Here is a 12,164-nt window from a genome sequence, read left to right on the forward strand (position 1 = left end):
ACAGTAGACAAAGAAAAGCACTTGGTAAGAACTGTTAAAGTGTTCAAGGAACAAAATGGTTTTAACCGGTCTAAATTCAGAGCATAGGGCACACAATATATATTTTTCCACTCATTTCAAGTGCACAGCTGAGTTCAGAACTTTACTTTAAAAAGGCAGGTGTGGCCACATTGCATAAAACCAATGTCCATCTAGCTCTGGACTCTGTCTCTACCAAGGGCCTACAACAGATGGCTAGGGGAATAACATAAGAACAGGGCACACGTATATTGATACTCCCTCCAATATATACATTTCTCCATCTCCAAATTCCTAAGCCAGAGATTGAGTATTACAAAAATACAAAGATGCAATGAGTCCTATGAGCATCTACACAAATCCTGTCTTTCCAGATTATAGAACCTATGCAAGTTATTATCACTTTCTGTGAGGCCATAGAGAAATACAGGTACTAGAAGATGAAGTGCTCCCTTGTTCTTAAAAGAAAATTCTAAGCAAAAAAGTAGCATTGCATCCAAAGTCCAGAGAGTGACAGAGTTATGGACAGACAGATAGATACGCAATTTGTAGTGCTGCAATGTATGAGCATATAATACAGGCCTTAATTACAGTCTTCTTTAAAAAGAACACGTTACATATTTATTGCATAAATTAGTTACGTTTATATATAAAAGCTCTGTAAAGTCATTCTCATGCCTATATGCTTCACACTTTTGTCCTAATTGCTTATTGTACCTTCATAAAAACTAATCACTTGGTAAAGTCAGAGTGAGTCAGTATTAAAAGGACAGACTCCTGATTCAGTACCTTGTGTTCTAACTACAAAACCACACTGCAACTTTCCCACTGGAAAATCCAGCCAACAATTCTCCCAAATTTCCTGGGAAAATTTTCACTTTTTTAAAGGAAAATAGGGTCATCAAATTTTTTAATTCTTTCATTTTCTTACTTACCTGACATGCTGGGGGAAAAAAAAAAAAAACACCAAAAAAGTGCAGCTTCTACCAATTAAAAAAAGCACTTCTCATGCAAAATTTTTTTTTTTTGCGTTCAAAGCACCTGACACAAGACAGTCCAACCTATCTGTGACTTTTGACTTCTAGGTGTGATGTGCAACTGCAGTAAAATATATTAAACAAGTTACCTCTGTGAGGGATCCACAGGGCACTCCACCATGCAAGACTTTATCCAAACTATGCAGTGTGGTGGATAAAAAGGCTGAAGAGGGATTGGCAGACTTCCTCAGTTTCATTTCATAAGCCTACAGAAGGAGAGAAAAAAGCAAAAGAAAACAAACACACAAATCAGAAAATACTTTTTTTTTTTTAATGGAAATAGCAAACTTCTCGCATTTGCTTTCATCAACCCGGAATGACTTAACACTTGCCAATGAGCAAACTATTCCTATCTTCAACTATAGTCCTCTTAGCTCATCACCCTTCCTCGCATTTATATCCCATTTATAGCTTACAGAGTAAATTTAAAAGTTTGTTGTATCTCCCTCACCACAATATTAAATAATAAGCCTTTAATAACGATGTGTCAAAGGTTTTCTCTGCTCCTATTCAACAAGGCTTGCTTTCAACCCATAAAACTCCAACTTTTAAATAAATAAACACTGTATGTATGGTTAATGACCAATGCAGAACACTCACATGAAACCTAAAACCAAGAACTCCCTGGCCAACGTTCGCTACCAATTTGAAACCACCTGGGTTGAAGGAAAGGTTTGCTAAAGATTCCCAAGTCTTTGAACAAGCCAGGGCTGATCCTGTAGCCATTCATAATTTCCCACTTTTGTGAGGAAGACTAGTCAGGAAGACAGGACAGGTACAAAACTGAGAACAGTTGAATTCCTAGTTCCTCCACTGAGGAGAGGAACTGGCCCAAGATCAGAATTCTAGTTCATAAGAATTATTTTCATTTGGAGAATCAATTTAAACCGGACAAAGAAGAAATAACAAAATGGAAATGCTGATCTGGAAACACCAAAACATGATGTTTCCAAAAGAAACAGGTCTCGCTCACACCTTGCAGACATCTGCTAAAACTGACACATTCCTCAACCACCGAGCATCCTGAACATCAGAATTTTGATTTTTAAAAGGAACAGTCCAAGGTCTAAAGGTTGTTGCTCTAGTTATAGTTAAGAGTTTCCAGAGGTTTCAGACTCCTGGCCCAATGACAAAGATTCTCAAAGTCCTGTCACAGCATACTGCCATAACCTGCCATGACTGACCACTCCAGAAAACCTGATTTCTCTATGCCCGAGAGAAATGCAGGCATCAGATTTATCCCAGTCTTAAGATAGTTTGCTGGGAGTATGGTGTACTATGGAAGAACCTCCACAGGGAATCATTGATAACTAAGTAAATAACCACACCATTGAATCCTAGATGTTTTAGTCCATACTTGTTGGGCCAACAAGTGAGCATTTTTTGCTGAAGCTCATCAGAAAAATTTCCAGCTAGTTCTACCAGCAGACTAAGATACGATAGCTTGTTCCTTCCTTTTTTTATGCTACAGTTCTTCCCTATGTTATGACAGGTAGCATATTAAAATAATATTTTAAATTCATTCAGACCTTCTCTGTTCTTCAGTTCTACTGAGGACAAATACAAAAAATAGCTTTCAAGACACAGAACAGGCCAATACAAAAAGCAATTAATTTTACCTCACTCTAAAATTTTACCCAGTGATTTCTGTATTTAACACACTGTACTGGTTTTGGCTGGGATAGAGTTAATTTTCTTCCTAGTAGCTGGTATAGTGCTGTGGTTTGGATTTAGGATGAGAATAATGTTGATAACACACCGATGTTTTAGTTGTTGCTAAATAGTGCTTACACTAGTCAAGGACTTTTCAGCTTCTCACATCGCACCACCAGCGAGGAGGCTGGGGGTGCACAAGAAGTTGGGAGGGGACACAGCCAGGACAGCTGACCCAAACTGACCAAAGGCATATTCCATACCATATGACATCATGCTCAGCATATAAAGCTTAGGGAAGAAGAGGGAAGGGGGTGACGTTTGGAGTGATGGCATTTTGTCTTCCCAAGTAACCGTTACGCGTGACGGAGCCCTGCTTTCCTGGGCATGGCTGAACACCTGCCTGCCGATGGGAAGGAGTGAATGAATTCCTTGTTTTGCTTTGTTTGCATGCGTGGCTTTTGCTTTGCCTGTTAAACTTGTCTTTATCTCAACCCACGAGTTTTCTCACTTTTATTCTTCCAATTCTCTCCCCCATCCCACTGCGGGGGAGTGAGCAAGCAGCTGTGTAGTGCTCAGTTGCCAGACAGGGTTAAACCACAACAGTCCTTTTTGGCACCCAACATGGGGCTCAAAGGGTTCGAGATAATGACAGGTTTGATTGGAATGTGCTAGATCAAATTTATAGCTGTTCTTGCCGGTTAGCTATTAATTGGCAGACTCTTGTGCTTGCCATGGGGCTTGCTTGCCTTACTGTATATTGGAGCCTAGTGCTCGTTAGTGGCTGCTTTTTGCTTTCGCTGCTTGCTGTACTGCTGTACTGCTTATCATCTTACTCTGCTGTGCCTGGGAACATTTTGATAACAGCAATGGCCATGCGCCTGGGCTGGCAGATGGCCAGGGCAGCGCTGCTGCTTCTGTGCTGCTGTACTGGACAGGCTGGAACTCCAGCGTAAACTCGAGTTGAAGGGACTGCGACCTGTGGATGAGCCCACGTGGGAGCAGGACACCCCGAAGCATCTGTGGCTGTGGATAAGCCCGTGTCAGAGCAGGTACATCTCAAACCGTCTGTGGCCATGGTTATGTCTATGCCTCAGCAGGTATACCTCTGAAGGGATTGTGGCCCAGGGATAAGTCCACTCTGGAGAAGGTACATCTTAAAGTGGCTGTGGATAAGTCCATGCTGCAGCAGGTACACCTTGAAGCATCAGTGGCTGTGCATGAGGTCATGCTGGAGCACCTCGAAGCGTGTGGCCATGGATAAGCCCATGACAGAGCAGGTACACCCCTGCAGGGACTGCAGCCATGGGCAAGGCCATGTTGGAGCAGGTTTACTTCTGAAGGGACTGTGGCTGTGGGTAAGGCCACACTGGAGCAGGTATATCTCTGAAGGTATTGTGGCCCATGGATAAGGCCATGCTGGAACAGGTGCACCTCAAAGCAACTGTGGCTGTGGATAAGTCTATGCCACAGCAGGTATACCCCTGAAGAGACTGTGGCTCATAGGTAAGGCTCCACTTGGAGCAGGTAACCCCCTAAGGGACTGCAGTCTGTGGATAAGTCCAGGCTGGAGCAGGGGCAAGGGGAGGAGTTCATTGCAATGTTAAACCCTATAACCTGGCCCAAAGGGACCGGGGTGGAGATTGTAACAGAAATACCTTTAAAATGTTGTAACCTGAGATTTGAGTTGCATGTTATGGGAATTACTATAGCAGGAACCCCTTGTTGCTAGCTAGGCTAGGACCAAGGAGAGGAGTTCATTGCAATGTTAAACCCTTTAACCTGGCCCAAGGGAACCAGAGGTGGAGATTGTAATGGATATACCTTTAAATTGTTGTTACCCATGATTTGACTTGCACATTATAGGAATTACTATAGCAGGAACCACCCAAACCAGCAGAGGACAAGCCTTACAAGAAGCAGTGCAAGTGCAGCAGTGACCCTACCTGAGCTGGCTTTGATGCTCATTAACTCCACTCAACACACCATCTCTCCTGTCCTGAGTGACCACCATAACAGATGGAGCCCAAAGTCATGGACTAAATGAACTCCATGGACATTTTGTGGACATCTGTGGACATTTTATGAGCATTTTACAGGGGTGGTCCATAGACTAAGGGAATGATATCTGTGTATTATATCAAAGGATGGGAAGGGGGGGGTGGTTAATGAGGTTGTATTGGATAGTGTGGTACCTGAGCATGACGTAAACGGTATGGAATATGGGGTGGAGAATGTGCTGGTTTTGGCTGGGATAGAGTTAATTTTCTTCATAGTAGCTAGTATGGGGCGATATTTTGGATTTGTGCTGGAAACTGTGTTGATAATACAGGGATGTTTTCATTATTGCTGATGTTAGTTTCTAAAGATTTTCTTATTACTTCCCATTTCAAGGATTTATTTTTTAATTTATCGTCCAGCCACTGGATCTTGTTCAGCTTTTTGTTCAGCTAGACTCTAGAGACCTCTAATATAATTATCTTTTTCTACTCAGCATATAATGTGATCAAGTCACCCCTTAACTAACGTCCTCTCTGATGACCTCAGTAGGTTTCACTCTGTACTTCATACCACAAGGCAAGTTTTCCAGAAACTAGAGTTTTACTGTATATATTGGCATACTCTCAAGTTTTGCTGCCAGTGCTTCCAATGTTATATCTGGACAGTATTTTCCCCTTATTTATAACTCCTATTATCTAATTTATTTATTTCTTTACTCAAAGATATTGTCAAACCTTCTTGCTACATCAGTCATGATGTTACATCAGTCGGTCTGACCTGAAGACAATTTGAAATCCTGTGTTTGCAAAGATTCAATCCATATCCCTTAACAATAGCTAACATCCTCTGTTTCTGGAAGTACAGCTCTGTATTGTATGCACTTACATAGTTGGTCATCTATCAGCCAGCTCTGTATTACAGTCCTTGACAACTGCTGTCTGACAAACTTCACTATCTGCCAAGCTTCTCAGCAAAGAAATTTGATTGAACATAGTAGATATCTACTTAAAACTTCCTTCTGTCTTCAATTTATTGGTTATTAACAGTTATTGATGGAAAACTAGTAATTAGCTAGCTTTTAATCCATTCAGTTTAAGTCATATTAATTCTGCATATCACTAACTTTAATGCAGTATATTTGTGAATTTAAAATTTCACAGAGTTACTGCTACAATTACTAGGCCAATTACACATAATAAACTTTGACATGGCTTATTTTTTTCAGGAAAAAAAGCAGGCTGCATTGACACAGGTCAGAACTGTCCATGTCCTCTCTGTTCTAAAAAGACACCATTTTTGAAATCTTTTCACCTGAATTCAAAAAAGAAAGCAAAATTCAGCCACTGCATTGCAGCTAACATCTGTTTCCTTCTTGCACTCTCCCCAGTCAGGCTACCTGTAGCCTAAACCACACTACAGCTCATTTACATGGATGGAAAAAATCCTTAAGAAGTTATTTTCAGGATCACTTCACTTCTGGCACCAATTTTATGTCTAAAACCAATTTATACTGAAAATCTCATTCTTTGCTTGTATTAAACAATGTTTGGGTTTTTTTAGTTGTAGGGTCCAAACTAGAAGCAGTTTTTGTATGCTGGATTGCAAGAGAGAATGCCGTATTTCCCTACTGCACTCAGAACCGATTCTGCAAGCCTGAACAATCTCTTGAGGCTATAGTGCCCAATAAAAATCACTGCATCAAACTAAAGTGCCTCAGAGATCTAAATCTAAAAATAAAAGTATTATTTCATTGTGCAGTCAAACTGAGACATCACAAACCTCCCAGGTAAAAAGCTGAGTGACACTGTTTAGCTTTTTCCTAGATACTGTATCAAAAACAGAATCAACACAAGCATACTTACTGTCTGCATTTTGGGAGCACAAGCTCGGCTGACTTTACAAAGAAGCTTCTGCACATCATAGTAGCTCTGTCCCGTCACTTTCATTAGCTCCAAGAGGGAAAGACATAAAAAGTCCTGAAAGATGACAGAACAGTTCAGAGAGCTCAAACCTAGAAATCAAGATGGGGACTGAACTGATGCAATTTATACACAACTGGTATACATTCCACGGGTTTACCAACTGTGCCATGTTACACAGTATTATGCTATACCTCTCCTGCCTTCCTCTGATATCAGTATTATTAAAAGAAATTGTATTCATATTTTAAAGTACATGGAGTCAACCAAACATTCAAGAACTGTGTGATGGAATTGCAACAAGATAACACCTTTTTGCCCACAAAAGTCTCTACCTGAAAAACATTCAAAATACATCATGTCTTCTAGATTGCAGTCCTAGGGCAAATCCTGTATTTATGGTGCATACTACTGAAATATATAGGGCCTCTTGGCTCTCTTTAGGTGAGCATTCATAAGAACAACTTCAGAACGTACTGCTGAATTAACCCATAACTGATACTGTAACATCACAGCACGTTCACACACTAGATTATGTAGTGCTTTTGTGAAGTGTTCACAAATGGATGTCTTGCTCCAAACAAGCAGCAGCTGCACACCCCTGCTAAAATAAAGCATCTTCAGGTTCTTTAGATGTGAAGGTAGTAAGTACATACAAGTTTAAATGTTTTATCTATCATTTTAAAGCTATATTTTTACAAGGCAGCAGGCCAGATGGAGCCTGAAATGCCCCCTACTTTACAGAAAGTAAAGCTCCCTGTAGAATAAGCTACAAAAAAAGTAAACAGTACATACATTAAAACACCACCCCACCCCCCAAAAAAAACCCACAAAAAACAACCTCCAAAAAACACCCCACCCAAACCTAAAATAACCCTTTCACCTGACAGGTAGTGATCTGATGGCGACTCAGCCTTTCACACAGCTCCTGAGACAACCTTGCTCTTCTTAGTTTCTTAGCAGCCATGCTCCCCAATCTACAGGGCAAACAAAAAAAAACACACCACCAATTTTGAAAGATGCTTGGAATATGACTATGCAGACAATTACACTCACTCCTTGCTAAAGAACAGGTAAATGTCCGCACGTGTGTGTGTGTGTATATATATAAAATTTAATGTGATATAGACTTCCCATATAAGTCTATGTCACATTAAATTATATTACCACTCTTAAAGCAGTTATGTTAAATTATATCTCCTCATATCTGACCATGTATGAGATCATGCCAGTAAGAACAGAAGAGTCAGCAATGTTTATAGGACAGATGTTTCTGGGACATAAGAAAGCTGGAAATTACTCAGTGGTGAATTGAACAAGAACTCCTCATGCTGTACTGCACTGGAAAGAAATAAGGTTATCTTTGGATGCCTAAACACAAATAGCAGAGTAATCACAGTAAGTATTTAGCCCTAGAACATACACTGCTAGAACACAACACTTGGTTCTGGTGGCCCAGAATTTGTGACAGATGTTGAAAGAACAGGAAGGACCCGGAAAGGAGACACCAGAAGGACTGAAGGGCTGGAAACATACTTTAGCATGCACAACTCAGGATGGTCAAACTAGTCAAACCCATCTCATAACGTTCTATGTAACAATTTATGAAACAAACACAGTTGTTAAGGAGTTCTTTATTTTAGCCAACAGTGTAAAAGAAACCAGAGGCCAAAGCTAAGCACATGAAGACGAGAACTACAATGTAAACATTATTTTTTTCTAAAAGTGAACAAAAATACCATTGGACCAAGGCAGCAACAATTGTGGTATATTCAGTCACTTAAGCAAATTGTATTTATTGAGATTCCTGATTAAAGAGTATCTATTATTTCAGATAAGCCTTAAGACTATTTTACATAGTAGATAAGATTACACTGCCACTACGAATCCTCCTCCTCTTAGCCCTCAGCTATTTGCATTTGTCCCTTTTGTTTTTTGTCATTCCATTCTACTGAACAAACTCCACAGGACGGTATCCAGCTCAGTACAACCTAAAGCACGCGTGTTTTCCTAACCTATTCGTATGTTCGAGCACATAGCTGTTTCACTCATATTATTTAGGCAATATTCCTAGTATTTATTTAGCCAGAACTTTAGGCAAAATGAAAAGGTTTTTAAATAACACGAAATTGCTACAACTTTTGCAGATGCACAGGCCTCCGCATCTTCACAAGATGGAAACTATTGCCCCCTCCACTAAATCCTCTTTAGAGAGGAGAAAAATCAAACGTTTGAAGAGTTCAGCGTTCTTCAAGGTACCAGCTGTATTAATAACCATTTATCATACAAACTGCACACTCTGCCTCGAGCATTACGGTGCTTTCTGGTTTTGCACATACACCACATACCGCCGCAGCTGAACAAAAGCCTAGGCACAACCTCTGGTAACCGGTTTTGTGACAGAAGCGATCGCAGCGGAAGCCCGCGGGAGCGCTGCCCGTGCCCCCTCCGTGGTACCGGGACGGGCATGCGGATAAGGACACCCCTGAGGCGGGAAAATGCGCACATCTATCGGCACGGACTTACACCAGGTGACACAGGTGCTGCAGGAGCGCTTGGCGTTATCACTTCACCTGGAATGAGAAAATGAACTCACGACCCCAACACCTGCAGGCGAGCAGCGGCTGCGCTGCGGCGGCACAGGGCTCCCCGCCCGCCGCCCGGCCCAGGTGACTCGGGCGCCCGCCCGCCCGCCCGCCCCATCGGTCCGGGACCCGGGGCTGTGCCCGCAGCCGGAGCCCTGGCCCGGCTCGGCCCGGCCCCCCCTCGCCCCCGGCGGCGCCGCGGGCACCCGAAACCTCGCTCCCGCCGCAAACCAGCCTCGCCCCCGCGGCTCCGGGGTCTCCCGCCGGGCCTGGCCAGACCCGCCCGCCCGGGGAGGAGAGAGCCCCGCGCACCTGAGAACTTTTTCAAAGGCTCCCCGCGGCGAGCGCGAGGAGGCGGGGCCGGCGGGCAAGGCCTGCACCCGCGATTGGCTCCGCTCCCGCCAATCCCCCACACACCCGTGACAGCCGGCGGCGCGCAGTGCACGCTGGGAGCGGTGGTTCCCTGGGGCGGGCGGGAAGGCGGGAGCGCGCGCGCGCGCGCGCCGCCCTGCCCGGCCCTGCCCGGCCCTGCCCTGCGGCCGGTGATGGCGGCGGCTGGGTTCGGCCCCGGGGGCTGCGGCCGCTACCGCCGCCCGTGCGCCGCCCGGGGTAGCGCCCCTCCTGCATCCCGCTCCATCAGAAGAGAAGCAGCTCTGGGGGGAAGGAGGGGCCGAGGGGCTGTTCGGTGTTTATCCCCGCTCGTGAACGTGAGCGCCTCCCCGGAGGTGGGAGCCGCCGGGCCAGGCTGTTGAGGCGGAGTAAATAAGCGTGCTCCGGGCACGGGAACGTCGATGCGGGCGTTCTCGGGGGTTGCCTTTCACAGTGCTTCCATGCTTTACCCGAGGAATTCCTACCGTCCTCTGCACATAAAGCATCTACCAGACTTGGAAGCCTTCAGCGTAAAGAGCGCTATGCACACGTTCAGTTGTTAGTAAAGAATATTGGAATGCTGATCCTTGTTTTCACATTGAGGGGTTAGAAACGTCTGGTCTGCTGCCAGAAATGCCTTCTGACTGAAGAAGCTATTAGTCTCTAATGTGAATGTAACGGAGAATCAGCCGTCAAACATAACTGACGTGACTTTACTAATGTCTGTAGGGTGAGTTTTCCAACTCACTCTAGTTTATACTAGAAAGTACTGAAGTTAGTATTGTATATATGTTGTCTGCATAATCTTTACAGTTCTAGAAGTTAACCTAACTGAAGAAAAAAACAGACCAATATTACCTGGGACATTAACTGAAGGCCTGTGCGTTGGGAACTGCATGGCTGGGGTTTTGTCTGTACCAAAAAAGAAATGCTACAGGGAAGCTGCGAAATACGGAACACTTCAGCCACTTTTCCAAACTAGCGAACAGGAGAAACATAGCAAGAAGCTGACTATCGTGAAATGCCAAACAACTGTAGTATCAGAAAGGGTCAGTGGAATTAGTGTTTCATTTATACCCTGCAGGGAGCTTACAGGCCCAAAAAAGTCCAGAGGATTTAAGAAGCTGGACAGGGAGTAAGCAGACCATACAAAAGCAACTCGGAGCTTTAGTGAATAGCTAGCTGAACAGGGAGAGAAGAGATGAAGTGGAGAAAGAGCTCCTCCTAGCGTAGTCGGCCGTTAAAAGTTGACTTGAAAAATGTAAGTCACAATTAAGCTGTCAAAGGGAAGGGAAAGGATGTCTGTTGCTGTGGTTTAGTTTCAGTGGAAACAGGAGGGCATGACCATAACTCCGTTATGGACTACTATTTCATGCTTGGTATAGCAGTAGCAGGAGCCCTACCTTCCCACCAGAGGTGCAGGAAAAAGTAACATTGCCTTAATGACTTTTTTCCCTCCCACAAATGCAGCAGGACTTCCCCTTCACCTCCAGGCCAACAGGCTTCCTTCCCATCTTCCACAAAAACAGAATACCTGTATTGAATCAGAGAACTGTTTTGGGATGTTGAGCGAGGCAAGCAAATTTTATCATCCAGGTGGTTTAGAAGATTTGTGAGCAAAACCAATATACCCTGGTGCCTCTCCTGCAAGTTCTTTGTGTCTCATTTCTCAGTGTAGTCATGACTGTTCCACTCTCTACTTCTCAGATATACCTTTAAACCCACTGGCAAATAATCATGCATCATCTTCTCCGTTTAACTCGAGAAAGTTAATATTATATATCCAGAGGGTAATCAGAGAAGTGTTCGCATAAGCCTAGTCACCATCAACGTTCTCAAGCAGCAACACGGCAGGCAGCTCCACAGCTTCCATATGTTTGACTAGGACAGTAGTCACTAGGGAATCAGGGCACTCTGCAAACAGCTCTGCTCTGTGACCTTGGTCAAGTTCCCTAATGACAGGGTGTCTGTTTTCCTTCTTGGTTTTGGTTTTACCTATTTAGACTGTAAACAGAGTAAGCAGTGCTGGCCCAACAGACTTATGTGTCGGACTTGACACAGCAGAGTGCTGCTCTAGTCTAAGCCTTTAGCTGCCCCTGGAACTCATAATAAGAAGGGATTAATAAAGCTAAGAGATGATTACTTTATAAGAACTGAGCCTCGCCACATTAATTTAAGAAGGTCCTTTAAACTGGTGACATTGGAGCAAGATTGTTACAGAAAGCGAAGCATAACAGCAACAACAAATGAAGTCTTACAGAAGCAGAGTGCTCTAACATCAAACACACCAATTACAATAAAAAAGGGAATGGTGATTAGCTTGCTAAGGGGCAAGCCAAAAGGGACAGAGCCTGATTTGAAGGGCACAGGATGAAATGCTTATTAGTTCTTATCCAAATAAATATTCAGCAGTTAAGTAATTCTGCAAGGCTCCAGAATTGAAAAGATAATGGCAAAATTTTTCCTTTCTGGAAAAGAATCCACAGAAAAGTTTCTTCCTCTAACCCAAGACAGCCTTTTGTGAGCATCTTCAGATAATAGTTTCGCATTCTGGAACATTTCAGATCATTCACTTAATTACT

The 12,164-nt window shown here is 43.5% G+C and overlaps 1 protein-coding gene across 7 annotated transcripts in view; it reads right to left on the reverse strand.

The window, feature by feature from the left end:
• RAD51B (RAD51 paralog B) overlaps positions 1–12,164 on the reverse strand; it is a 466,410-nt gene that overhangs the window by 405,050 nt on the left and 49,196 nt on the right. For 4 of the 7 annotated variants that reach the window (XR_012995904.1, XR_012995903.1, XR_012995905.1 and 1 more), the window contains 3 exons: positions 7,512–7,605; positions 6,572–6,685; positions 1,145–1,261 (listed from right to left, as the gene is read on the reverse strand). Coding sequence is in view for 4 of the 7 variants with exons in the window: in XM_076344829.1 (XP_076200944.1) it covers positions 1,145–1,261; positions 6,572–6,685; positions 7,512–7,605 (325 nt within the window). In the remaining 3 variants the exon portion in view is untranslated. Of the gene's footprint in view, positions 1–1,144; positions 1,262–6,571; positions 6,686–7,511; positions 7,606–8,976; positions 9,055–9,154; positions 9,202–9,525; positions 9,576–12,164 lie in introns of those variants that run through there. The other 3 variants (XM_076344830.1, XM_076344832.1, XM_076344831.1) reach the window with 3 other exon arrangements.

This window comes from Aptenodytes patagonicus, chromosome 7 (genome assembly GCF_965638725.1).
Source record: "Aptenodytes patagonicus chromosome 7, bAptPat1.pri.cur, whole genome shotgun sequence".
In the NCBI taxonomy this organism is placed as follows: Eukaryota; Metazoa; Chordata; class Aves; order Sphenisciformes; family Spheniscidae; genus Aptenodytes; species Aptenodytes patagonicus.